Source organism: Thyridium curvatum, assembly GCF_004353045.1.
Source record: "Thyridium curvatum strain D216 chromosome Unknown NODE_8_length_716436_cov_74.480370, whole genome shotgun sequence".
NCBI classification, from domain to species: domain Eukaryota; kingdom Fungi; phylum Ascomycota; class Sordariomycetes; order Thyridiales; family Thyridiaceae; genus Thyridium; species Thyridium curvatum.
The window spans coordinates 469012-491868 of record NW_022156763.1 but is presented as its reverse complement, the minus strand read 5'-3'; the positions used below and the strand labels follow the sequence as shown (position 1 = coordinate 491868).

At 54.7% G+C, this 22857-nt stretch overlaps 10 protein-coding genes across 10 annotated transcripts; 3 read left to right on the top strand and 7 right to left on the bottom strand.

Annotated features, from left to right (window-relative positions):
• Nucleotides 1–340: 340 nt before the first annotated feature.
• Nucleotides 341–1027, bottom strand: E0L32_002108 (uncharacterized protein; the record flags this gene model as incomplete). Its single annotated transcript, XM_031136262.1, has 1 exon — nucleotides 341–1027. The coding sequence occupies one exon, from the start codon at nucleotides 1025–1027 to the stop codon at nucleotides 341–343; it is 687 nt and encodes a 228-aa protein (XP_030989216.1).
• An 844-nt stretch (nucleotides 1028–1871) lies between these two features.
• On the bottom strand, nucleotides 1872–3652 carry E0L32_002107 (uncharacterized protein; the record flags this gene model as incomplete). The annotated part of the gene is made up of 4 exons (XM_031136261.1): nucleotides 1872–1918; nucleotides 1968–2200; nucleotides 2260–3377; nucleotides 3437–3652. The coding sequence occupies 4 exons, from the start codon at nucleotides 3650–3652 to the stop codon at nucleotides 1872–1874; spliced, it is 1614 nt and encodes a 537-aa protein (XP_030989215.1).
• Nucleotides 3653–4130: 478 nt separating this feature from the next.
• Nucleotides 4131–5771, bottom strand: E0L32_002106 (uncharacterized protein; the record flags this gene model as incomplete). The annotated part of the gene is made up of 7 exons (XM_031136260.1): nucleotides 4131–4474; nucleotides 4531–4640; nucleotides 4703–4784; nucleotides 4848–4909; nucleotides 4971–5245; nucleotides 5303–5623; nucleotides 5691–5771. The coding sequence occupies 7 exons, from the start codon at nucleotides 5769–5771 to the stop codon at nucleotides 4131–4133; spliced, it is 1275 nt and encodes a 424-aa protein (XP_030989214.1).
• A 1084-nt stretch (nucleotides 5772–6855) lies between these two features.
• E0L32_002105 (uncharacterized protein) lies at nucleotides 6856–7616 on the top strand (the record flags this gene model as incomplete). The annotated part of the gene is made up of 2 exons (XM_031136259.1): nucleotides 6856–6984; nucleotides 7062–7616. 2 exons carry the CDS (start codon nucleotides 6856–6858, stop codon nucleotides 7614–7616), a joined length of 684 nt encoding a protein of 227 aa, XP_030989213.1.
• Nucleotides 7617–7840: 224 nt separating this feature from the next.
• On the bottom strand, nucleotides 7841–9204 carry E0L32_002104 (uncharacterized protein; the record flags this gene model as incomplete). Its single annotated transcript, XM_031136258.1, has 2 exons — nucleotides 7841–9050; nucleotides 9128–9204. 2 exons carry the CDS (start codon nucleotides 9202–9204, stop codon nucleotides 7841–7843), a joined length of 1287 nt encoding a protein of 428 aa, XP_030989212.1.
• A 974-nt stretch (nucleotides 9205–10178) lies between these two features.
• E0L32_002103 (uncharacterized protein) lies at nucleotides 10179–11307 on the bottom strand (the record flags this gene model as incomplete). The annotated part of the gene is made up of 4 exons (XM_031136257.1): nucleotides 10179–10284; nucleotides 10356–10775; nucleotides 10849–10909; nucleotides 10986–11307. 4 exons carry the CDS (start codon nucleotides 11305–11307, stop codon nucleotides 10179–10181), a joined length of 909 nt encoding a protein of 302 aa, XP_030989211.1.
• An 895-nt stretch (nucleotides 11308–12202) lies between these two features.
• On the bottom strand, nucleotides 12203–14593 carry E0L32_002102 (uncharacterized protein; the record flags this gene model as incomplete). The annotated part of the gene is made up of 4 exons (XM_031136256.1): nucleotides 12203–13918; nucleotides 13991–14080; nucleotides 14123–14256; nucleotides 14449–14593. 4 exons carry the CDS (start codon nucleotides 14591–14593, stop codon nucleotides 12203–12205), a joined length of 2085 nt encoding a protein of 694 aa, XP_030989210.1.
• Nucleotides 14594–15915: 1322 nt separating this feature from the next.
• On the top strand, nucleotides 15916–17628 carry E0L32_002101 (uncharacterized protein; the record flags this gene model as incomplete). Its single annotated transcript, XM_031136255.1, has 3 exons — nucleotides 15916–15978; nucleotides 16029–16303; nucleotides 16371–17628. The coding sequence occupies 3 exons, from the start codon at nucleotides 15916–15918 to the stop codon at nucleotides 17626–17628; spliced, it is 1596 nt and encodes a 531-aa protein (XP_030989209.1).
• A 1450-nt stretch (nucleotides 17629–19078) lies between these two features.
• Nucleotides 19079–20221, top strand: E0L32_002100 (uncharacterized protein; the record flags this gene model as incomplete). Its single annotated transcript, XM_031136253.1, has 1 exon — nucleotides 19079–20221. One exon carries the CDS (start codon nucleotides 19079–19081, stop codon nucleotides 20219–20221), a length of 1143 nt encoding a protein of 380 aa, XP_030989208.1.
• A 202-nt stretch (nucleotides 20222–20423) lies between these two features.
• E0L32_002099 (uncharacterized protein) lies at nucleotides 20424–22322 on the bottom strand (the record flags this gene model as incomplete). Its single annotated transcript, XM_031136252.1, has 1 exon — nucleotides 20424–22322. The coding sequence occupies one exon, from the start codon at nucleotides 22320–22322 to the stop codon at nucleotides 20424–20426; it is 1899 nt and encodes a 632-aa protein (XP_030989207.1).
• Between the last annotated feature and the right edge of the window lie 535 nt (nucleotides 22323–22857).

Sequence of the window (22857 nt, the reverse complement as noted above, 5' to 3'; positions counted from 1 at the left end):
CGCAAGCGGGTTCAGCAGTGGTTGCATCGCAAAGAGGCGTCGACCTGCTACCCAGCTTCATCATTCTCGTCGTCTCGCTTCCGCAAGAGTGTACGCTTTGAAGCAGTCATACATGAACAAACGACAATGCTGACACTCTCGTGTTCATCCTTTGCCTCTCCGGTCACACTAACAAGTAGAGAAAGCAAGCAGAGAAAGCCACAATATCTTCAGTCTGAGAGGGTAAAGCTAAAAATCATTTCATCTAATCGTGCTATTAAGTGACGTTCCTTCGTCATAACAATCTCCATGAACCACCTTGGTGAAATACACGACTTCTCTGCCAGCCTCTAACCCTCAACTAATCCCTGATAACAACAGCCTGTTTAACAAACAGTCCCTCAACCGCGCACTTGACCAGGAACCGCGCGGCGCTGGCAACGCTCACGCTATCCGTCATGCGCAGCCCCGCGCCGGAGCTGCCCAGCGTTTCAACATCCTTTGCCTCGGTCGCCTTCTTGGGGTCGTCGAATTCCAGCCTGGAGCCGCGCACGAGCGTCCAGTCGAGGTTGGTAGAGCGGATCTCCTGGTCCAGCAGGCTGTGGTCCTCGAGCGCGTACTTGATGTTGGTCCACCCCATGAAGGCCTTGGAGACCCACGGCATGGGCGCCCACGAGTCGCCGACGCCGGCCGTGGACAGGACGACGATGCGGTGGATGCCGGCCTGCTCCAGCACCTCGCAGACGTTGGCGCACGAGTCAGCCAGCAGGCGGGGAGGCGAGACGGGCTGTGCGAAGGGGCTGTCCGTCTTGCGCGCACAGTTGAGTGTGAAGATGGCAGCTGAGGGTGTCAGGGACGGTGCGGCGGTGAGGGTTTTCCTGATGTCCGCTTTTGACAGCGGCGAGCCGGTAACGAGCGTGAGACCGGGATGAGGAGAGAGAGTACCGGGAGTGCGGACGAGCGCGACTGCCGTGTGGCCTTGGGAGAGAAGTTCTGATACGACATGCTTGCCGGTGCGGCCAGTGGCGCCCAGGAGGAGGAAATGCATGGCAAATTGGGTTTGGCGAGGTTAAGCGGAGGAATAGATGTCGTCTTCTTGCAATGTTGTAGGGACTAAGTGAGAGAGTGAGAAGCTTGCGAGAATAATGGGAAGGTAGAGCCAAGTATGATCCACGACCGCAACGAGGTCCATGAAGAAGGTATTTATCAGATGCCGGTGGCTCTTCGGGCACCCTAAAGAGCGAAAAGCGCGAGAACTGCTGACATATCTATCCGTCTTTCCTTCGAGAAAAAAAACAGATTACAAACAATCTTATCGACGGAGGGCTCGTGTATGTCGTCGTCGGCATTCTTGCGGTTTTCTTCAGGCTGAGACGAGTCCCTGACTCCCATCTCGAGATGCTGATTGGGCCGTTCGCTCCTCTTTCCTAAAAGGGAAGCCCCACCCACTCCCAGTCGGAACCTTTGCAGGGAAGTGGCTACGGCGATTGGACCCATCCGGAAAGCATGACTCTCCTCGCCTGGAGCTCTTTCTTTAGATAATGAAAGTGATGTAAGCACACCACGTCACGTCTGCATAAGCAGGGCTCAGATGTATGCACGCACTGAATTGCACCTTCAATCCTGCATGCAGCCTCTCGTTCTTTTACAAGAACTGCGCTCGGGTCTGGGAGAGGAGAGCAATCGAACTTTTGGATCGAAGGCCAAGTTCAGAACTAATCTGCATGCGACTTTCAAGTCCTCAAGGGTCATTTCAACAGGATCCTGCTCGACAATATTTCTCAAGCCCACGCCACTACCGCTTGTTGCTCGGTATAATTGGAACCAAGATATGAGATGCATGCTCGCCGCCTGTCCAGAGCCGATGATAACCTTCATTCACTTGTAGGCTTTCATGGCGAGTGAAGATCTTGCGCCCCTTTGTCTGGCTTGTTTGTCTCTGGGAGGAAGAGTTAGCCGAGTTGCAACGCGCGCGCTTTAGTGCATACCATCAAGACATACGGCAATATCGGTTCCTTGAACGACGAATCGGAGCTTCTCGCCAGATCGATAACACATCGAGCTAGCCCAAAGCTCAATGTCCAGCTGGTACACCTTCCGCGGTGATAGCTTTTCTTCGTGCGTATGCGCCGCGACAGGCTGACCAGGTGAAGATTGAGCGGGATCGATCTTGCGGCGCGAAGCTCGAAGCCACCCGAGAGACACCGGCCCGTCCGAGTACCTTGTTTAAGGTCAGTATTTTCAATCCCATGAGACAGAACTTTAAATGGAAGGACAAACTGTGCGTAAAAGGCTTGGCCCACAAGGCGGTCTTGGCTGTCCAGCTTGTAAATAGCCACAAAGACGTCCATGTCATCGCCCTCGCTGGTTTCCATAAACAGAGTAGCAGAAATGTGTCCGGTGATCTCTGTATCGCTGGAGAACTCTCTGTCGAACACAGCGCGAGTCGCCGTCGGACCGCCCGACAAGGAGTGATACTCAACGCAAGACGCCTCCGTGGCAGTTGCGTCTGATATGGCCGACGACCTGCCATCGAGGTACCAAGGCGTGTGTATTTGCCTTCTCAGCGGCCACTCCATCTCGTCTCTCCACTGTCCTTCGTACCAGCGATCACTGATCTCGAGCCTGACGGGAGGCCAAGACTCTACCTCGTTGTCGGCCCGGCCCTTTAGGAACTTGTCGTAGAACTGGCGTTGCTTCTCTACAATATCAGGGCGGTAGTAGAACTCCCACTTCCTGCGTCGGTGCACGATCAACCACTTCTCGCGGCTGGCGATCTTCTTGTATCCTTCCAGAGTCCCGCGCGTGTGCAGGCCCTGGTCCGAAAAGCTGGCGATGACCAGGGCAGGAACCTGGATCTTCTCCAGCTTGGCCCTCTTCGACTCCCATAGCTCGTCCCACAGCGGATGGTCGAGAGACTCCTCCATGAGATCCTCCACAGAGCTGACAGCGGCGCCCCAGCGCTCAGCGATGTAGGGGAAGAAGCTCGTGTCGGGGATCCCCCCGTGGCGAAGAACTTCTCGGTAAAAGTCGGACCAGCCTTCGACGGGCACGATGCACTTCAGGCTCGGCGGGTTCAGAGCTGCTACGTGCCACTGGCTGACCGCGAGGTACGACACGCCGCTCAGCCCGACGTTTCCATTGCTCCAGGGTCTCGCAGCGATCCACTCGATGGTGTCATAGAAGCTTTCGGCTTCCTCTAGACCCGAGGAGAATGTGGCTACACCTTCCCCGTGCCAAGTCCCGGCTACGTCGGCGATGACCACAGCATAGCCCCTTTGAGTCCAGTAGATGGGGTCCGGCGCCTCGAAGCATGTGTAGTCCGAGTACCACTCGCGGTTTGCCCCTGACTGTGGGTATATCTTCCATAACGGTGCTGGGTTGTGCTTTCCGTATGGCTGCCATAACCGGAGTGTCAACACCTGGTGATAAAGGACATGGAGTTAGCCATACTTACCGTCCATGAAATAATCACTGGCACTGCCTCAGACTCGTTCTCCGGTCGATAGACGTCAGCAAATGCGTGATAACCTGTTCGGAGAGGCACGGCCACATGTGTCTCAATGATCATTCCATCCACAGACCGTCTCAAGTACTCCTGAGGCACTGCGCCGCGCGAAGACGGGTGGCTCAACGGCGAAGTCAAGGTATGGCGCAGCCGTGTCTCGGACATGATGCTGGTGATACCCGCTAGTTATAAACCAGAAATGCCAAGATTGAGCTTTGGACGAGGCCAGTGTAGTGGGATGACAACATATAGGCGGCCAAGCAGTCTTGGTTTGTCATGTCCACCAACATCGGTAGCATATTCCCCTAAAGTTCCCCATAGCCTACGCAATAGTCAACTTCATTGCTTCCCCGCATTCAGATTTGGTTCGGCACTTGTGAGAGAGTATGAACCCCACAGGCCGCGCACCATTTTATTCAATGCTCGAACTGGGATTATTTTTCAAGATGCGCAAGCCAAAAAGTGAGAAGCTGACCAAGGGCATCTAGCTACCATTCATTCTATTATAGGAGTCACTTATTGCCACTATGATCAGCAGCACTGGTAGAGAACGTCGGTTGTGTTCGTAATCAACCATACAAAATGTTTCCGACTCGTTGAAACTTAACAAGCAGGTGATGTAGTATCCTAACCATTGAGTTTACTACTGAGAACAAAGCCTGGCCTCCGTTGTCTGTCCATTCAGATGAGCAGCGAGGACAGTCTTCGCTTCGCTGATCACATCATACGAGAACATGACTTTGATAATGTCATCCTGGTTCTCCAATTTGGTGCCTTCGGGCAAATACTTGAGAGCAGTATCGCGGACACTCTGGGGCATTGGGGGTGCAGAGTTGGACAATGTCTGAATTGCCGAACCACGACCTTTTCTGATCATCTCATAGAGGTCGAGGCGTGCATCCAGAGTAGCTTTGTCATGGACCTGATCCAATAGAATGCCGAGCACTGCGGCATCTTCGATAGCTTGGCCACCACCTTGTGCTTGGACTGTTGAGAAGCATTGTCAGCATAGTGCTTTCAGATGCGTTGTGAGCCATACTCACAGGTAAGCATGGGATGAGCGGCATCGCCAATGAGAACCAGGGAATCCTTGCGCCATGAAGGCAGTGGGCCTCTAGCAACCAGCTTCCAGAATCGGACGTCTCTTGCCTTCCTGTCTGAGGTTGTCAGCAGATATTCCACAGCCAGCGGGCAATATATGATGATGGTGCTCACGCAAGAACTGCTTGTAAAGCTGGGCTGTACTCATTCTTCGCATAGTCCATCACCATCGTCGGCTCAATACCGGCCTGGTAGTCTGTATTGTGGTGATATCAGCATTCCGATTCTTTCCCCAGCGCCACAGTTCGGAGCTACAGACCTTCGGTAATATTCTCGCTCGCAAAGGACTGCGACAGATACAGAAAGTTCTGCACCTCGTTACTGAATCGATGTCAGCGGGTATTTGTGATAGGTAATATGAGAGAGTAAACGTTGCGCATACTTCCTGCAGGGGTACCACACCAAGCCTCCCCCTCGAGCTCCAATGAAGTATCTCTGGGTAGAGTCTTCCACCAGGGGTGCGGTCTCCGGGTCTGCAAGCAGCTCCTCTGTCGGCACTAGCCACCTCATTGATGCCCAACCGGTGTCATTGACATCGGACTTGTCTGTGATTACAACGTGCTCTCTGGCCGTCGAGTGTACGCCATTCGCAGCAATGATCAGGTCTGCCTGCCGGACGGTGCCATCTGCAGTTGTAACTTTGGCGTGCTCTGCATCCTACTCGTGGCTCATCAGAATTGAAACATGAAAAAGGCCGGCAAGACTAAGACGCACATAATCAACCACCGGGGCCCGAACATGCAGCTTGCAAGGTTGACCCGAGCCACTCTCGCCAGTTGCCAGCGCCTTAAGCTGGTCGTGGAGATCGACGCGGTGCACGGAATAGATGGGGGCGCCGTAATTCTCTTCAATGTGGACATAGTAGTTGGGCACCACCATCTGCATTGAAGTTCCATTCAGGATACTTCCAGTCTTGATGCCGACCATGCGCGAGTGCGCAATATCGAAACCCCAGCTCTGGAGGACCGGCGATGCATTTGGTGCTATGGAGATGGCGGCCCCGGTTTCTTGCAGTAGGGCGGATTGCTCCAGAATCTTGAGACGAAAGTAGTGTTAGCAGGTCATCATCGCACGGGCTCGTTGGTTATGGGGCGGAACAGACTGTGACTTTGTGTCCTGCTCTACGCAGGGCGATGCCAGCACTGAGGCCGGCGATGCCGGCGCCGACTATGATGATATCCATTCTGCCGCTAGTGGTTACACTCAATATTGCGTCTGGAACCGACTTGTGATTAATGTGTCTTTTATAATGGCGACTCGGCGACTTTATATGACCATGACGTGAGATGGATCGTTGGATTGGCCTATTCTCGGGTTATTATCCACGCCTGATGGTGTGCTCGGCGTCTAATCAGTCAACAATCATCGCTTGCTCTCCAATGAGACTAGCTGGTGCCTGAATTCTCTAATTCAGCTCGAACTTGCATTGAAAACAGCAAATTTTTTATTTAGCTACCGGTGTTTATCTATTGAGTAAGGGACCGAAAGAGAGCAAGTCGTTTCAGCCTGATCCTTTTGAAGATCAAGACAATTCTCCGATACGAAGTACCCGAACAAATCGCACAATGTAAAAATGCGAACTGGCATATATAACTATGGAATCAAGAGAACGTCCATGTTCCCTAGGGTCTCAGTCCTGGGTAACTTATGCCTTCCAGGCACACAGACAAGAGGGGTTAATCCTTAAAGTCGTGGCCCATTTCAGTCACTGTATTATCCAAAAAGCCACTGTTACAAAGTCTAGAATGCTTTTTTCCTGACGATGAAGAGTAGGCGAGATGTGAAACCTCGACCGATGGCCCAATGCGGGGGAGACTGACACGGGGAGGACTCATCAGGCTAGGATCCTGCTCGCATAAGCTATCCGAATGATGATGATACGCTTTGCAGGGATGGCCCTGTCGATTAGCGCCAAAAGACCAGGCAGCAGGTGCCGGCACTAAGCCTGGTCGGGTACTGTGAGCGAACCGACCAATCAGACCCTGTGTTAGTTTGATGGAAGCGCGATCCGTCAAAGCTTCGTTGATGTGAGCTTTGTCACGACTGCGTCGTCCGTCGAGACAAGTCCTTCTATAAAGTTGAGCTTGGGGTGATCTCGGTCACTCGAATATCTTGCAACGCCAGACTCTCCTCGTCAACTCTTCACACCCTCGCACCAAGCTTGAGAAGTCAAGTCCTGTTCCCAGCATTGGTTGCATATGTCGAAGCTCATCATCACCCTCACCAGCAAACCCAGATTCCTGTCCACAGTCGCGCAGCGCTCCAAAATGCCGGCCTTCACTCTCTACGGTGGTCGCGGCTCGTCCAACACGGACCGTGTGCGCCTGACCCTCGCCGAGGGCGGCTTCACCGACTTTGACCTCGAGATCCTCGACATGCGCAATGGCGAGCAAAAGGTGCGTGATCCGCATGCTCTCTTCTATCTCTCAGCTCAGTCAGAGATGGCAACAACATGCAGCTAATGCACCATCAGTCTCCAGAGAACATGAAGCGCCACCCCTGGGGCAAGATCCCCTCTCTCATCTTCCCAGACGGCTTCACTCTCTACGAGAGCCGCGCCATCTGCACGTACCTCGCCAGGAAGTACTCCTTCCCGCTGCTGCCGCCGGTCGCGGACCTCGAGGCCACGGCGCTCTTCGAGCAGGCCCAGTCCGAGGAGATGCTCTACTTTGCCGACCCGGCGGGCAAGATCAGCTTCGAGAAGTTCGCCAAGAAGTTTATCGGCCTGCCCACTGACGAGGGCGTCGTGGCGGGCGCGGTCAAGGCGCTCGAGGGCTTCTTCGACGTGGCCGAGCGCATGCTGCAGGGCAGGGACTACATGGCTGGGAAGGAGTTCACCCTGGTGGATATCTATTACATCCCGCTGATCCAGAGGCTGTTTGCGTGCGGCTATGGAGAAATGGTGACGGGTCGCAAGGCAGTGAGCGCGTGGTGGGCGCGCATCACCGGTCGGCCTGCTATTGCGAAGCTGTTGGCTGCCGATAGGGAGGCCATGGCTGCGGCTCAGGCTGCGGGCGCGAAAAAATAGGGAAGTCAGAATAAGATGGCGACGAATTGAATAAGGAAATGAGATGAGCCATTACTCACCTCGTGTAATAACAAGGCGACGCGAACAAATGGGGATAGCGATGTGCACTGTGTACTGCATTTCAGGGTCGCCGCAGCCAGAGGTACATATATTACCAAGCACTATCGGCTGGGTTGCAAGATCAGTGAGGTACAGACGTATAACAGACGTATTCAGATGCAGAATCATCCAGTTGACGATCCTGGACTGCTCTTGGCACCACTCCATGCCGTTCTGTAAGACTTGACTCTCTCGTGGATGTCATCAGCCACCGCCTGCAGTCGACCATTTTCGATCTCCAGCTCGGAATCAGACGCAGAATCCAATGCACCCAAGAGCACAACTCTTAGTACTCGATGAAATAAGCGCAGGAAAGCGACTGAAAGAAGATCGGTATCAGCATGTTGTGCATCCACCTCACTGAGCCAGGATTCTAGGGAGTCGAGCAAAGACGCCTTCTCGGGAAGTAGTTGTACGGCAGCTCGGCCTGACTTGATTTGCGACAGGTTGTCGAGGAACTCGAGCGTCAAGGAGGAGATCCTGGCCAGCTCCGTGCGCATGTCGGGGACGATGGTCCGGAAGTTGCTGGGTAAGGCCGACTGCACAGGAGCATCTGCGAATTTGCATGGCGCAGCAAAGAATTTGATGACGAAGGCGTCGAGCAGCGGTAGCTGGTCATGATTTGCTGGGACAAACTTGTTTGGGTCTGCGGTAACGATGGAGGGCCTCGCGCGGTACTCGTGCTGGATGGCGAGGCCTTGAATGATGTGCTGGGCCATGGTGGTGAAGTTCCACCGGACTTGTTCGATGCTGATGAAAATCTGGCAGCAAAGCAGCGCTGACTTGAGCCCCTTTGAGCCTAGGGGCGATGCCAGGTTGGATGCGAGACCCTTGAGAGCAGCACAGTACTGCTGGAGGCCATAGTCGTAGCCGGAGTCGGGGGGCTGCTGTTGCAGGCTTGAAACGGAATCTTCGGAAACCACGATGTCCCCCGTGATCTCGAGGTGTTCCCGCAAGGCCCTCAGAGATGAAACCGCAAGCCGTATAGGCTCATCGGTCAAGCTAGCTCGTAGGATCTGCTTGGCGGCGTCTTCGCAGCCTATGTTGACGTCGAATATGGTCTTGGTGGAGAAGTACCGGTTGAGCAGGTCGATATCCTGGGGGGTGATCTCTGTGGCACTAGGTGGCGTGACGAACTCTGGCCCGCTTGGACCGGGTCGTGAGCCGGCGATGTCTGACCTGATGCCGGCACCACCGGCAGCGGCAGAAACACTGCCCCTAGATGGGCGGGCAGAGACCAGTCTGAAGGGAGAGTCATAGCCATCGCAAGTACGGCCAGTGGAGACGCATTTCTGGCAGGAGGGCTTGGCCTCGTCGCACTTGACTTTCCTTATCCTGCTCGGAGGGCATAGCGAGTAAGTACGTGGTCTCATTCATTCTCAACTTGAGCCAAAACGGTCTAGGGCGCTCACCGGCACGTCGCACAACCAGTCTTCACCTTGGTCCGGGTTGGGGGGTGCCGCTGGCGAGCAGCAATGCTTCCGGGCATCGTGGTCCTGCACGCGCGCTCGCGCGTGTTGGGTGGCCTTGGGTGACGTGGGCGCCCGGTTCTGTCGCGCGCACGCAATAATCTGCAGATCTTCAGCAAGAAGTTGGTCCCCGATCAATTGATGCGAACATGAAGCGGTGCAATTAGGCGCGCCGGGTGTCTCCGTGTCGAGTCCACCGGCGCTCGCTCATTTCGGCGTTCCGTGTGCTGGACGTTGCAGAATCCGCGATTGCAGTGGCTGAGCAGGGTCGCGCCAGTCGACATTTTGCACGGCGGTATGCGTGGGGGCGGGGCGCCACAATTAGTCAGACCACCTCACCGGCAGTTTGAGTCAAGCTGCCCCTGCCAAATTACGTAGGTAACTCCGCAGGCTGAGTCGCTCGCAGCCCTACAGATGGAATCGCCTCATGAGGGCCCTCTCCGGTCTATTACTACACACGCGTACACGGGGTTTTGGAGGAAATTCCCCACTGATCAGTGGGGAGAAAGAGATGCTAAGCTCGCCGATACCAGCACAAAGCCTTCTCAGGCGCGAGATCAGATCCACAGGGATGCGGCTAGAGGCCCTCGGGAGAGAAGCAGGCGTTTGTTGGTTCGAGATAGCTGGAAGCCAATCCAATCACTCAAAGATCCCAAGAGAAGTTGATGGGCTTACTCCGACATACGATACGTACACAAACAAGCTAACCACCAGACACTACTAGAGACGAGAGCCGCGGTTTTCAGTGACAGTATTGCAGAAGTCGCTTTCAGATCTATATAGGTCTCGTCTATGATGCCGCTATGTGTACAAGGATTCAACATGGTATCTATCCAGACAAAAGAAAAAAAAATAGTATGCAGATCCTCCGTTTCAATAGACTCAAAGAAATGCTCCCACAAGCTCCAGTCTGTTGACATGCAAGCAAATCACAAAGGAATACTCAAGTGCAACCACCTGTATCCTTACTACTAACCAGCACCCTCGATCTCGCTCAGTCAGTCGAGGACTCGGAAGTCATCTTCTCCCTGGCATCCTGGTCCTTGAAGAAGAACCCGGGATGGCTGACGTTGAAGCAGAACACCGCCACTGCCATGACGCTGCGAAAGCACACTTGTTAGCGTTGACCACAGTATGCATCAAGCGAGACAGGATTATGATTCGTCCTTACCTAGACTCGAGCCCAATAAACAAACCCTCATTCCGGAACGTCGCGCTAAAGTACCCGCCTTGGAGCTCGATGATCCGGTAGACGCAGCGGATCAGGATCAGCACGACCGACAGGAACAAGAAGCGCAAAAAGACCGACGTCCTGCGCGAGACGCGCCCGCCGCTGCGCCTCTGCGCGCGCCTGTACCTGAACAGGTAGTCGATGAAGATGATGGTAAAAGTGCCCAGGGCGATGACCTGGAAGATGAGGCCCGCCAACGAGATGTGCTCGCCGGACTCGACACCAGACCGCGTGGAGGCGACGACGGACAGCGCGCCGCCGACGGCCTGCAGGATGAGTGAGATGATGTCGCAGGGGATGAAGATGATGTACAGCAGCTTGGGCTTGATGCGCGAGAGGGAGGCGTCGAGGTGGTTGATGCTGCGAGGGGGAGGTGTCAGTGTATATCGCGAGGGGGGAGAAGAAGAAGAAGAAGAAGCAGTGCAGGGCCTACATTTGCGCAAAGATGACATAGATGGCCGCGCAGTAGAAGACGGGCGCAATGGTGATGCAGACTAAGAAAAGGGGAACACCACGGTCAGCACCGCCCACGCAATTATCACCACATTCGCCCGCCAGGGAAAAACTTACTGACTTGCATCATGAAGCCATCGAAGCTAAACGGGTTGTCGTGCAGCATGATGCGCCCCCCGTACCCGACGATCTCGAGGATGCTCCCGGCCGCCATGGCCGCCAGGAAACCCCACGTCTTGGTCCATACTCCCTGCACCACGTGGATGAGCAGGCTCGAGCCAAAGGCGGCGATGAAGACGGCATTGGCCGCAATCGACGGCTGCGCGCGCAGGATACTCCATTCGACCGGGCACGTGGCGAGTGTGCAGTTCTGGTCCGAGCCGAAGACGACGATCCCGTCGGGGTACAGGCTCGGGTCGTAGCCGGGCGGCGCCGTCATTTCCGCCATTGTTTATTGTGCTTTCCTTTGTGATTTACTTGGTCCTCTCTCTCTGATGGCACGCCTAGCTGAAGAGTGAACAGGAATGAGGGATTATCGTGTGCGTGCGGCAAGGGAGCAGGGAGCTGAGTCAGTCACTGGGGTAGCGAGCAACTTGCTACGGATTCGAGTGAGGGCGAAACCGAAAGAGATGAGACTGGTGATAAGTTGTACAAAGTTATATGGATATATAATATCTAAAGACTCAACTCGCACGATATAACTACGGAGAAGGGAAGGCCTACCAATTATTTATCTCGTCCCCTGCCCAGCCCTGTGCCGGGAAAGTCGGTGCGGGAGCGCCGGCAGTGACCGACAGGACGAAAAAAGCTTACGTGTTTGAGTCGCCGAGTGGGGAAAGTTAATACGGAGCGACCAGTGAGCTGGGTTGAGGCTGTGTCCACAGTCCGTGCCGCGGGCTTGGTTCTAGGTAGGTATCATCTTTCGTCAACTGGTGTCATAGCTGAAGATAAAGCAGCCGCACCAGCAGACCCCTTGAGAAGGGGGCCCAGTGAAAGTGTACATGGTGAAAGGTCTTGGCACATGGGCAATTTTACTTCCGTCTTACGCATGCAGCACCCACTGGCATCGTTGCCCTGGCCCCGACACTCCCTGTCGGAGACATCTGCTAGGTATTTAGCGCGTGGGGACGAATGTAATAGACTCGGGCTAATCATGCATGGCACTCCGGGCGCGAGGCTAGTAGAGGCGAGTTGGGTTAGGCGAACACTGCACTCGCTTCGAGATGGATACGGAGCCCTCAAGACGTCCTCCTACCTATGCCTCAAGCAACGCCTTGAAGGAACATCCTGGGGGGAAGCGCGGGCTTTGGTTGGCTGTCGATTGGCTCCTCTTATTACAGCGCTATCCTTCTATCGAAATTATCCGTCCTCCTTCGTTGGTACTCCAGGAAGGCCTTGATGAACTGCACGCTCCGGTTCGTCGGCGCGATGCAAGGCAGGCCCAGGGCGAGCAGGTCCCTCATCACAAGCAGCGTGCCGCCGGGGACGTGTTCCAGCTTGGACTCCTGCCTCCTCGCCACCAGGAGGGCCTCAAAAATTTCCGACAGGTCCTTGCTGTCCCATCCGCCCTCTCGCCTGTCCATCGTCCTCAGGACGTCCACCACTTTCTGCAAGAGGTTCGTGTCCTCCGTAAGCCAGCCCACATACGCCAGGGGTGGTATGATCAACCCGTCTAGTGTGAATACGGGATGCTCCGAGGGCGGAATGGACTGCATCAGCAACTGCACGCAATCAAATATCGCCTCGAGGTCCTCCGGTGCAATCCCGTCGGCCAACCCAAACACCCAGCTGTCGCCCTTGAAAGTAGAGGTCCACACCTTCTGCAGGACCAGCATCCTCAGGTACTCCGTGTTCTCTACTGCGTTGCCCGTCGCATTCAGCATATGGCTGCTGGCGAACGCGTCCAGCTTGGTGCTCCAGTCCCAGAACCTCTGGCACAGGCGTTTCCAGTTGGCTGTGTGGTGATCCTCGATCTGCAGGGCGATGGATCTCCTGAACTGCAACCCCGCCGAGCGATTCCTTGGCAGTCCCGACTCCGAGGTATTCTCGATGGCGATCTGGTCGTACCACGTCTCATATGCGGTCTCGATCGCCCGCAGCTCGTCCTCAGCGTCGCTAAGTGATGCAAAAGAGTCACTTTCCACATGGCTCCCCAGCAGAGGTGTCGTCCCAAAGAGCGCCAGGTGCGACACAACATTCTCGTCAAGCGCTCCCGATAGGTTCGTCCCAAGCCGTGAGAAGAGCTCGATCACTGCCAGCATCTGGTCCGGTTGGATACCGTGGTCGCGCACAAGCTCGTGCCATTTCCGCCTGTCAACCGGGACCTTACTGCTGGAGAGCTTGATGGCGTCCAGAAACGACACGAGCACCTGGGACCCGGCGCGCAGGTGGCGCACCGCCGAATCGTACTGGCCCCGCGTGAAGTCGATGCAGACAAAGACGAGGCAGCACACCAGAACCGTCTGGAGGTCCTTGGGCTTGGGGTCCGTCATGAGCGGCCGGATCTCCTGGATGGCGAGGTTGTAGTGCTGCAGTACAAGCGACTTTCCGCCTGCGCAGGAACCTGACGGCGGCGGCGGCGGCAACGATGATGATGACGACTTCGGCAGCATGCTGTCGACTAGGAAGGACTCGTGCGCCGCGCCGAGGGCGATGAGCGTGTGGTGCACGGCGCCAAGGTGGTGGCCGAGGAGGGGGACGTCGTGCAGCCAGAAGGCGCGCAGGGCCTTGGAGCCGCCCGCCATCTGCCACAGCGTGCACTGCAGCGCGTGGTGGAGGGACCGCTTATCTGCTGGGGACAGGAGGGCTTGGCTGCCGCCGTACTCGAGCGCCGGGGACAGCACGCTGCATGAGGGCGTGGCGCTTGATGCAGCGGTAGACGCACTCGAGCTCGCACTCGCGCTGGCGCTCACGGCGGAGATTTGCCTCCTGGGCGGCACCGGGTCCAAGTAGCCATCACACTTCCACTGGTCCTTCTGACACCGCAGGCATACCGGCTTGGCCTCGTCACACTTGAGATGGCGTTTTCTGATCTGGTCAGCATTTCTTGCCTGGAACAAAGCCCCTGCGCAAGGAGCTAACCACCTACTTGCTGTGCGAAAAAAGAAAACAAATCAGCACACAATGTCTCTCGTTCTGGCAATGGACTGGAACCGAAGGCTCGAATACGACACGACGTATCGCAGGTCGGCACGACTGCGTGCGATGGGAAGCTTGGGCAATGTAGCTTACCAAGTCAGACAGCCAGTCCTTACCCTGGAGGCGCTAGCACGGGTCCGCTTCTGCGGGCGTGGCTCGCCGCCATCACTTCTGTCCATGGCGGGTCGGGCTCGCCAGCTCTTCAGGGTGTGTTGGGGGTTTGGACGATTACGGGTCTTGGCCAGGCGGGCTGGACTTGAAGGTACGGAAACGGTCAAAGCGGAGAGCGATATGCTTATTTGCTTGTTTCCTTGCTTGCTGGCTTGCTTGCTGGCCTAAGTGAGTGGCGGCTGGCAGCGGGTAGCAAGCTGGATGGCCGTCTGCATGTGGAAAGCGAGGGAGAAAGCTTATAACAAGGGTGAGAGTGAAGCTCGAAACACACCAGTTGACACGACGGGGGGTTCGCACCGTCGGACGGCGACGTAATCCACACCTCCACCGTTGGGACGCTTCTCATTGGCGTCACCGTAATAGACTAACCGCATCTCGCCGTTCTCCACCCAGAGCCCAGACAACCAGGCCCGCATCTTCCTATTGGTGGGGAGACAAATATGCTAAAGCCAACGTCGAGGAGGGGCGCTGGCTCAGCCTCATCCCCGATCTGGCTGTTTTTTCCACCGATGATGTGTCCCTTGCAGCGTCGACCGTTCCGGTTCCCATCGCTGCGACGGGCCGCGTACACATCAATGCGTTGCAGTCTCTTGGCAAATGAACCAACGCGCGGCTCAGAGAAGGAGACAAGGAAAAGAAAGACCTCAACGCCGACACGTGGGCACGGGGTTAGGTCCGCTCGGTGTATTTGCTCTGCTTCCAGATGCCAAGACTCGACCCGGCGAGCGATCGGGCCCGAGCTGGACGTCCAGACGGGAAATAAGGTCACGCAACTGTTCTTTGTCACCAGCTACTTTTGCTGTTGTTGTCATTAGTTGGCGTGATTGTCACCTCTCAGCATAGAATCATCTGTTTTGAATCATGTCAAACGTGCTCGAAAGGTTCAGTCACTGCACAGGCGACACAGCTGCTGGGCAGAACCAAGAGTGGAATGTTAGGCTCTGAGATTCCAATATTGAATGCTTCACTCTGTAAAACCTATGCTCTCCTGTTCAACTGGCCGCGGAGACAGATGCAATCAATACGCTATGGCCAAAGAGCGAATACACTTATGCAATCACAGCGAGTGTCGGTCTTGCACAGCCACATTATTTACTGCGCGTGTGGGCTTATGTCAATGAAGTTTGTGCTTCAGATTGACTGCCGCTATTGTCAAGTCCTTTGTGAGAAGAACAGCTATAACATACAGGGCTCAATGTAGTACTTGAACTTCCCATATAAAATACTACATTTGGTTGATAGTTGCTTCGCTCGTATGAGAACTTGTTTTCTTTATATGCAGTCTGAACTTACTGCTTTGATAATCAAGGGGAACACCTAGAGTGCTACTCTTCAATGTTCCGGGCAAGCTTCACTCACTTTCCTGTCAAAGCTGCTGTGCGCTTTGCTTGCTTTGATGGTTTCTTATCGCAACTGTGAATAGCCAATTGCCCAGCTCCTTGGAGCACACGGGCCACCAAAGCTTGAATCACTGCCCACGTCAGGCAACATTGAATTCAGCGACGCGTCTTCGCTACCTACTTGATAAACAATCTCTCACGCGATAGTCCTCTTCCAGGCACTTTCAATTCGCACAAATGCACGTCGCCAGGCAGCATTCATCCTCGAACCCCAAGTCCCATCGCCGCTGCCAATCCACCATCACCAACCACACAGCTTACAAAGACCTGGTTTCAATAAGATGCAGTTCGGCGCATATTATTGCAAGCTGACAACATAGCAATATACCAGTCTCAACATGGCGTCCAGTATTGCCAGGTTTGCAGCAACCCCGGAGCTGTTGATGTGTCTGGCAGACCAGGTTCTGTCCTCCCCCAAGAACGAACTCGATCTCTGGCTGAAAACTAACAGTGGAAGCAGATCCACAACCGAAAGACCCTCCTCAGTCTCTCACAAACAAGCAGACTCTTCAACACCGTATTCGCGGTCTTCTTGTACAAGGAGCTCACTCTCAAGGTCCCCAACACCGGGAAATTCTACACCCTCCTCACGCCATCCAACCTCGAGCATGTGCGGAGCCTGATTACACACCCCGTCGAGCTGTACAGCGGCGGGGTGGAATCTGGAAAGCGCAACAGTCTCCTGCAACTGCTTCTCCCTCATCTCCCACAACTTACTACTCTAAGGTATGTTTCCAGGCTGTGTCCACCTTATCTGCTCCTCACTTTAGTCTGACTGGACTTCTTTTTCTAGGTGGGAGGGTCTGAACCTGACGGCAGATACTGTACGCATGATACACCGTCATTGTCCCCAGCTGGAATCTCTTCATGTCAAATATACCGGAAAAGAGATCGGCCGGTTCAAGATGCCCTCAAGGCCATTCAATGGTTTTAACCATTGGGCGTGGTCGGACTCGTCCAGCAACCATATTCAAGAACACCATCCGGTGTTTCATAATCCAGGCTTTGAGTCTTTTACAGGGCTGAAAGAACTATGCCTTTACGGGCTCTTTGGGGATCTGGAATCCTGGTGTCACAAGATCGTGGCGATTGCTGTCAGCTGCCCCCAGCTCGAGACGCTGGGGCTGTCGCACAGCTGCGACACCCAGAAACTCACGGGCTATTATGACACGATGGAGCCGGTCGGTTTCTTCGACGACATATGTAGCCAATACGGAGAGACAGGAGCGGCACCACTACGCCTCAAGACACTTCACATTGGCGACGGAGGTTTGCTCAGAGGAGGCATCGAAATTATGAACAAGCTGACAGACGTTGCCTTCCTCGAGGAGCTAGGAGCCTACGACGACTCCGAGGCTTGGTGCAACGATCAAACCGTTGAGGCTTTCACCAAGACGAAGCTGCCACGGCTTCGTCGCCTCATCATGAAGTGGATGCCCCTTGAGCTGATTACCCACCTCAAGTCTGACAGGGCGGAGGACTTCTCACAGCAACTGGCCCTCCTCGCTTTGGATTTCCCTCAGGGGGCGCTGGGAGGGGTCAACCCCGCCAAGCTCAGAATGACCTCTGTCATGCTCCTTCCCAGTCCTGCTGTCCCCGATGACATGGCCTCGCGGCTGGGTGAGCTTGCCGACAGGTGTGGAGACGTACTCGAGGGGATAGCCTTCTATGTAGGCAATAGTCCATGCCCAGCACGCGTGACCAAGCTCGTCCTGGATAACCTCGTGGAGGTCGCGACCAGGCTGGTCAAGCTGACCCAGATCTACATCTGCTTCCCAGATGGAAGAGACCAGAAATACAGCCCCAGCGACACGTATCTCGAATTTGACTCTGCGTACTGCGCGGACCTGGCGTGTCGGTTAGTCAGGGCGGCGCCGCGCCTTCGCTACCTCTGTATCCGAGGGGTCTTCTGGGAGGCGCAAAAGAGTGTCGACGGTACGGTGAAGCTGATCGAGCTCGAGAGGCAAGATTGGAGGCATGTCGAGCTGTTCAAGATGGCGACAGAGGGTGAGGGACTGGTATGGGATGATCGTGATATCCAGAAATACTAGGGGCTTAAGGAACTGCTACCGCCATGACGCGGATCCTTTAATTGGCATGCATGTATTTTAGTTGAGGTTGAGGAAAATGACAGACCTGATCCCCATTTTTGTCGGCCCAAGGGCGGTTGGAGGGGTGGATGAGTCTTCTTTTGACCGCCACTGAGGCGGGAGTGGTCGATACTTGATTTTGTTGGATTTGATAGATGAGAGCTTCAATCTGTTTCCAAGGCAATGAAAGGTGAACACATGGAATGCTGACCGAGAAGGAGCACGAGAAAGACAATTTCCTGTTTGATGTGTACCTTCCGATCGGAGGAGAGTGTGGCAAATGATATCACAAATGAATTTGGTCCCAGGATGACGACCTTCTGAAATGATTGGGGGAAGATCACGTTGAACAATCTGCTTGCTACTGCCAGGTTACACAATAACGCGTTTCGCCCAGAGACCTGAATCAAGTGTTCGAGTTGTCTTGAGCATGCATCTCTGGGGGCTCATGATAACTTCTCCACCCTGCAAGGTGAGTGAGTCTTCTCTACATGGATCACAATTCAAGCATATGTGTGTCCAGCACAAGCTATATAGTACACTGCACACGTTTCTCCTTCGTCCTGCCATCTGCTAGTAACATCGACCATATCACGATCAATGAGGTCCCACTGTGCCTCTCCTCTCGCCTTCTCCTCATACCCAACTTGCCTCCCAGGCGAAATCTCGGTCAAATGACCCGCCCACTTACTCATAATCACAGATCCCTTCCAAGAAGCTAATTTCTGGCAACCCTCCCACGCCAGATTCCCAGCCCGACGTACCAGGCACAAGCGCGCCCAGCGCGGCTGTCGAGCATCGTCCCCCAGAAAGCCAGCGCCAGCACGGCAGGCAACCATCTGGTAGGTTGGATTACAATTTTAATGTTGACAAGATATCAAGCTGGTCAATGCCCAGGCTAGCCAAGATGCCTTCCAGTGCGGCAAAATTCGCCGCTCTTCCAGAGCTGTTGATGCCTTTGGGTGAGGTGAGTAGCCTTCCTTTTTTACTCGGCCTAGTTTGAAACTCACACCCCGCCAGGCGTGCAACCGAGCGACTATCCTCGAACTCTCAACAGTAAACGAACTACGAACTTTTCTGTCAGATTTTCACACCTTTTCTCTACCGCCAGGTGGTCATCATACTCGATAGCAGAGAGCAAATCGACATCCCGACCACACGGTGTCTAAAACATGCAAGAAGCCTGGTCATAGATGATGGGGAGTGTGTTGCAGATGACGATCCTCATGATAAAAACAATCATGCCGTCCAACGCATTCTGCATCTCATGCCACGCCTACGAAAGTTGAGGTTTGTTTTGCCCCCTTGTTATCCTGGGCGATGGCCGTGCGTGGGACAGAGCCCAGACCTAACACAACACATCATCAATTCCAGATCGAGCGGATTGAAAATTAGCAGTGACACGGTGAAAATGCTGCATCATCATTGCCCCGACTTGAGGGCTCTCTACGTCGAATACCCTCCGACAAGAAGGCATCCGACCGGAAATGAACATGCCAACAAGCTTCACAATGCTCACCCAACGTGTCGAACCCTTGACTTCGAGCTCTTTGTGAACCTGACTGAGCTCAGCCTACTGAGGCTCTCTGGCGACTTGCGTCTATGGCGGCAGAAAATCTTGAAGATTATACTCCACTCCCCCAACCTTACAAAACTCGGTCTGTCAATTGGCTATGCCACAACGGTCCACCTGGGAGACAATACATCGCCATCATCTGAGGCGCGTATTGAGACCGGATTCTTTGACGATCTTTGTGGTGACTATCACGCCTCCGGCACCAGACGGCTGCACCTGAAGACATTTCATTTCGGCAGTGGAATACCGATCCGAGATGCCATGTCTTTAGGTAACCTGACTGATCCTACGTTTCTGGAAGAGATAATAGTTGATCAGGGGAGGCTTGATGTCTCGGCTCTCTTGCAAAATGTTATCTTGCGAGAGATGACTCCACGTTTGCGACGCCTTCTCATTGTCAACTCTTGCGAACACAAAGCCAAGAAGGAGATTCTGAGGCTTCTAGAAGCTGGAGGACTATTACCTCAGCTCGCGCTCTACCTCTACACTGGCCTAACCCGAGATATTATTGAATTTCCTGGACGACAAGACGGCAGTGTACTTCGCTCAAGAATGGTAAAGGTAGAAGTCGATGGCCTGCCTGATGGCTTGGATGGCATTGCTGCAGACCTGGATGGGCAGGTCCCTGAGGGCCTTTGCCTGCTTGCCATACTAGACCGAGACCCAGCACCAGCACTCGAATCGGTCACAGGATTTATCAACAAGTTTTCAGAGGTTGCACAACAATTTCCAAAACTGAACCAAGTCCTTATTGAATTATCGTTTGGAAGTGAGACACCGAGTCTCTCACGCCATGATCTGACTCGCACAGCGGAGCTACTAGCTAGCAACGTGCCGCAACTTTGCTACATCCATCTATGTGGCGTGTTCTGGAAGGTATGCACAAGCCTTGACGAAGGACCAGAAGTTGTCGAGCTGGACTTCAGTGATCTAGAGGAGATCGAGCTGTTCAAGATGATATGTGACGGTCTACACTAATCCCACACGATAGATTGTTAGTCGTGGCTATAGCACTCAGGTTAACGGACAGTCACACACTTCGACAAGAAAGGGTGCAGCCCGCGACTTCTATAGCTGCCAAACAACACTCTGGCGTTAGCTACACGAATTGCATGCGTTGTCTTCATTACATGGCCTTCAAGTCCCAGAACTAGAGTTCGCTAATAGAGAAATCTCTTGTCTAATTGCCTTCTACCCATCTCTCTCGATTCCGGCACGAGCCATCGCAAGTAGCAACTCCCCTCATATCCACGCCGTTAATCTCAGTAATATCCGGTCCTTGCAGAATGTCGACAATGTTCGCAACGTGAGCGAGAGACTCGTCGCCTTGCACGCGCTGAATATCCAGCCATGGAGAGTCGAGACTCTCGAGGCGGCGCCTGAAGGCATCCCTCATTAAGGCCCTATGCGATGGGCCCTCCTCGGCACTGGCGGAGCGTGAGCTGCGGCTCTCCGAATAAGACTCCACGGACCGTCCACCGCCGAGACAGCCCAGGGCACACATAGGCAAAGCCTTCGAAAGGTAGTCCCTAGCTACGGCTCGAAGGCGAAGCGGGAGCTTGGCTCGACGCCGAGGAATGCCGTCTTCGTCATCGGTCCGGCAGTCAGGGCTGGCCTGCCACGACGAGTGCGAGTACTCGCTTGCAGAAGTAGAACAGCAGCCGCAGTCTTCGCTCATGAGGCGTGGAAAGAAACACGCGTGTAGATGAGGGGCTGTGTGGATTTGCTCCCAGTCGAGCAGGGCGACTGCCACCCCGTGCTCGTCGACCAAGATGTTCTGCGTGTCAATGTCCCAGTGCTCAATGATAGATGTCACTGGCTCCCTATCGTTCTCTATGTGGTTCTTCCAGGCCTGAATGACCTTCCGCAGTGAAGACCGTGCGGAAGCGATGTCATCCTTGTCGACGACGCTGAAGCGGGTGGCCTCCATGTCCACCACTCTCTCGCGATAGCTGCTTAGCTCGGCGCGGTAATAGTCGACTCTGGACTGCGCGTCGTCAATTGCCTCCTGCAAGGCCGAGGAGACCCTCCCGTGTCGCCTACCGAACAGCAGACGCAGGCCTGAGATGAGGGAGAAGTGTGACTCCTCCCGGGACTCAAGTAGATCGTCAAGCTGGGTCTTGGCCTCATCGAGGTCAGCTCGCACGGAATGTCTCGTATCCTTGAGCTCGGCGTCCCACACGCGGATGAGGGCGTTGGTGAAGTCGCGAATTGTGGAGTATGCTTGACGAGGGTACTCGTACTCGAGGCGCCAGTCTCCGAGGAGGCACTGCAAGACGGGCGGGCCGAAGCGGAAAGACTGCGGAACCTGGCAAAGTCCGGCCTCGATGCCATAATAGTCAAAGTAGATGCTGCCGATGCCCTTGAACTCGAGCTGGCCCAGCTCGTCGAGCCAGTCGGCCAGCTGCTCAGCGAGCCGACATTTCTGGACAGCATCCATCCTCTGTTCGATCTTCTCGTACGGCGTTCCGGGCATCTTCTCCATCACGAGCCACTCGAATCCGACGGCATTGTCGGGAGAAGAGTCGAAGATCACGACGCGCGGTACTGGGATCCTCGTGTGCAGACGGACAAAGTGCATGGTGGCAACTTCGGCTTCTGTCTTGTACCAGGGCATGACTGGCATCGTCACTCGAAAGAGGTACTTATCCGGATGCCTTGCGTCGCCGATGGAGTACAGCTTGTTCCAGTTACCATGCTGGAACTCCTTGATGCGGAAGCTGGGAGCGCTGAGGCCGAGCAGGCCCAAGTACGGCGCAAGGACGGCGCGGATTGCTCGAGGCTTTATACCGGGTCCCGTCCAGGAGGCTTCCGGGAGGTCGCCGGGCTCCGCCGACCACTTGGTTCCATCACGCTTGAGGACTGCGGGAGGCGCGTTGCTCGGATGCACAGACACGGGACAGGGGCAGCGGCTCGATGAGATGGGCTGACCAGGATTTAGTGGCTTGAAGGTCGGCTTGTAGGTCGGGTTGAGCGGCGCTCTAGCGCCGGGGTTGAGGAGTGGGGTGGTGATGTTCGCAGCCATCTCGGGTCTCGGGGGTGTAGCGAGAAGGGAATCGGGACTGCCGGGCTGGCACATGCGGAATTGAAAAGGTCTGGATTCTGAAACCTGTCTGCAAAACTGTGAGAAGGCGCCCTTTTATTGCCCGGGAGAGCATTCGGCCAGTTCATGTTTTGCAGTGGCGAACAAGGGTGCTATTTCCAGCATCGGTAACTCCTCCAGCGGGTTTTTTTCAGTGAAGGAGGATGAGCCGTGTAGGGGTCAATTGCTTTGTACTGCTACTCGTTCCACGCGTGAATAGTGGCAGGTCATATTCTCACCCGTTGGTGAACAAAGGATGGGGGCACTGTATCACCATATCCACGTGTGTCACGCCTCGTAGGTTATTCACATCTCACAGTGAATGCTTCGGGCTCACCAAGCCTCCATCGAATGTTGACAACAACTTTTTCGCTTGAAATGCAAGCAATGCCAAGGATCCGTTGACCTTCAGTAGCTTTGTGTTTTCTGAACCTGCCTTGCTGCAAGGTGGTTCGTCCGTCGTGTATTGTGCCGGACGCTCCACTGGGGACGGACTATGGGCCATTTTACTCAATGACGTTTCTTTGTGTGT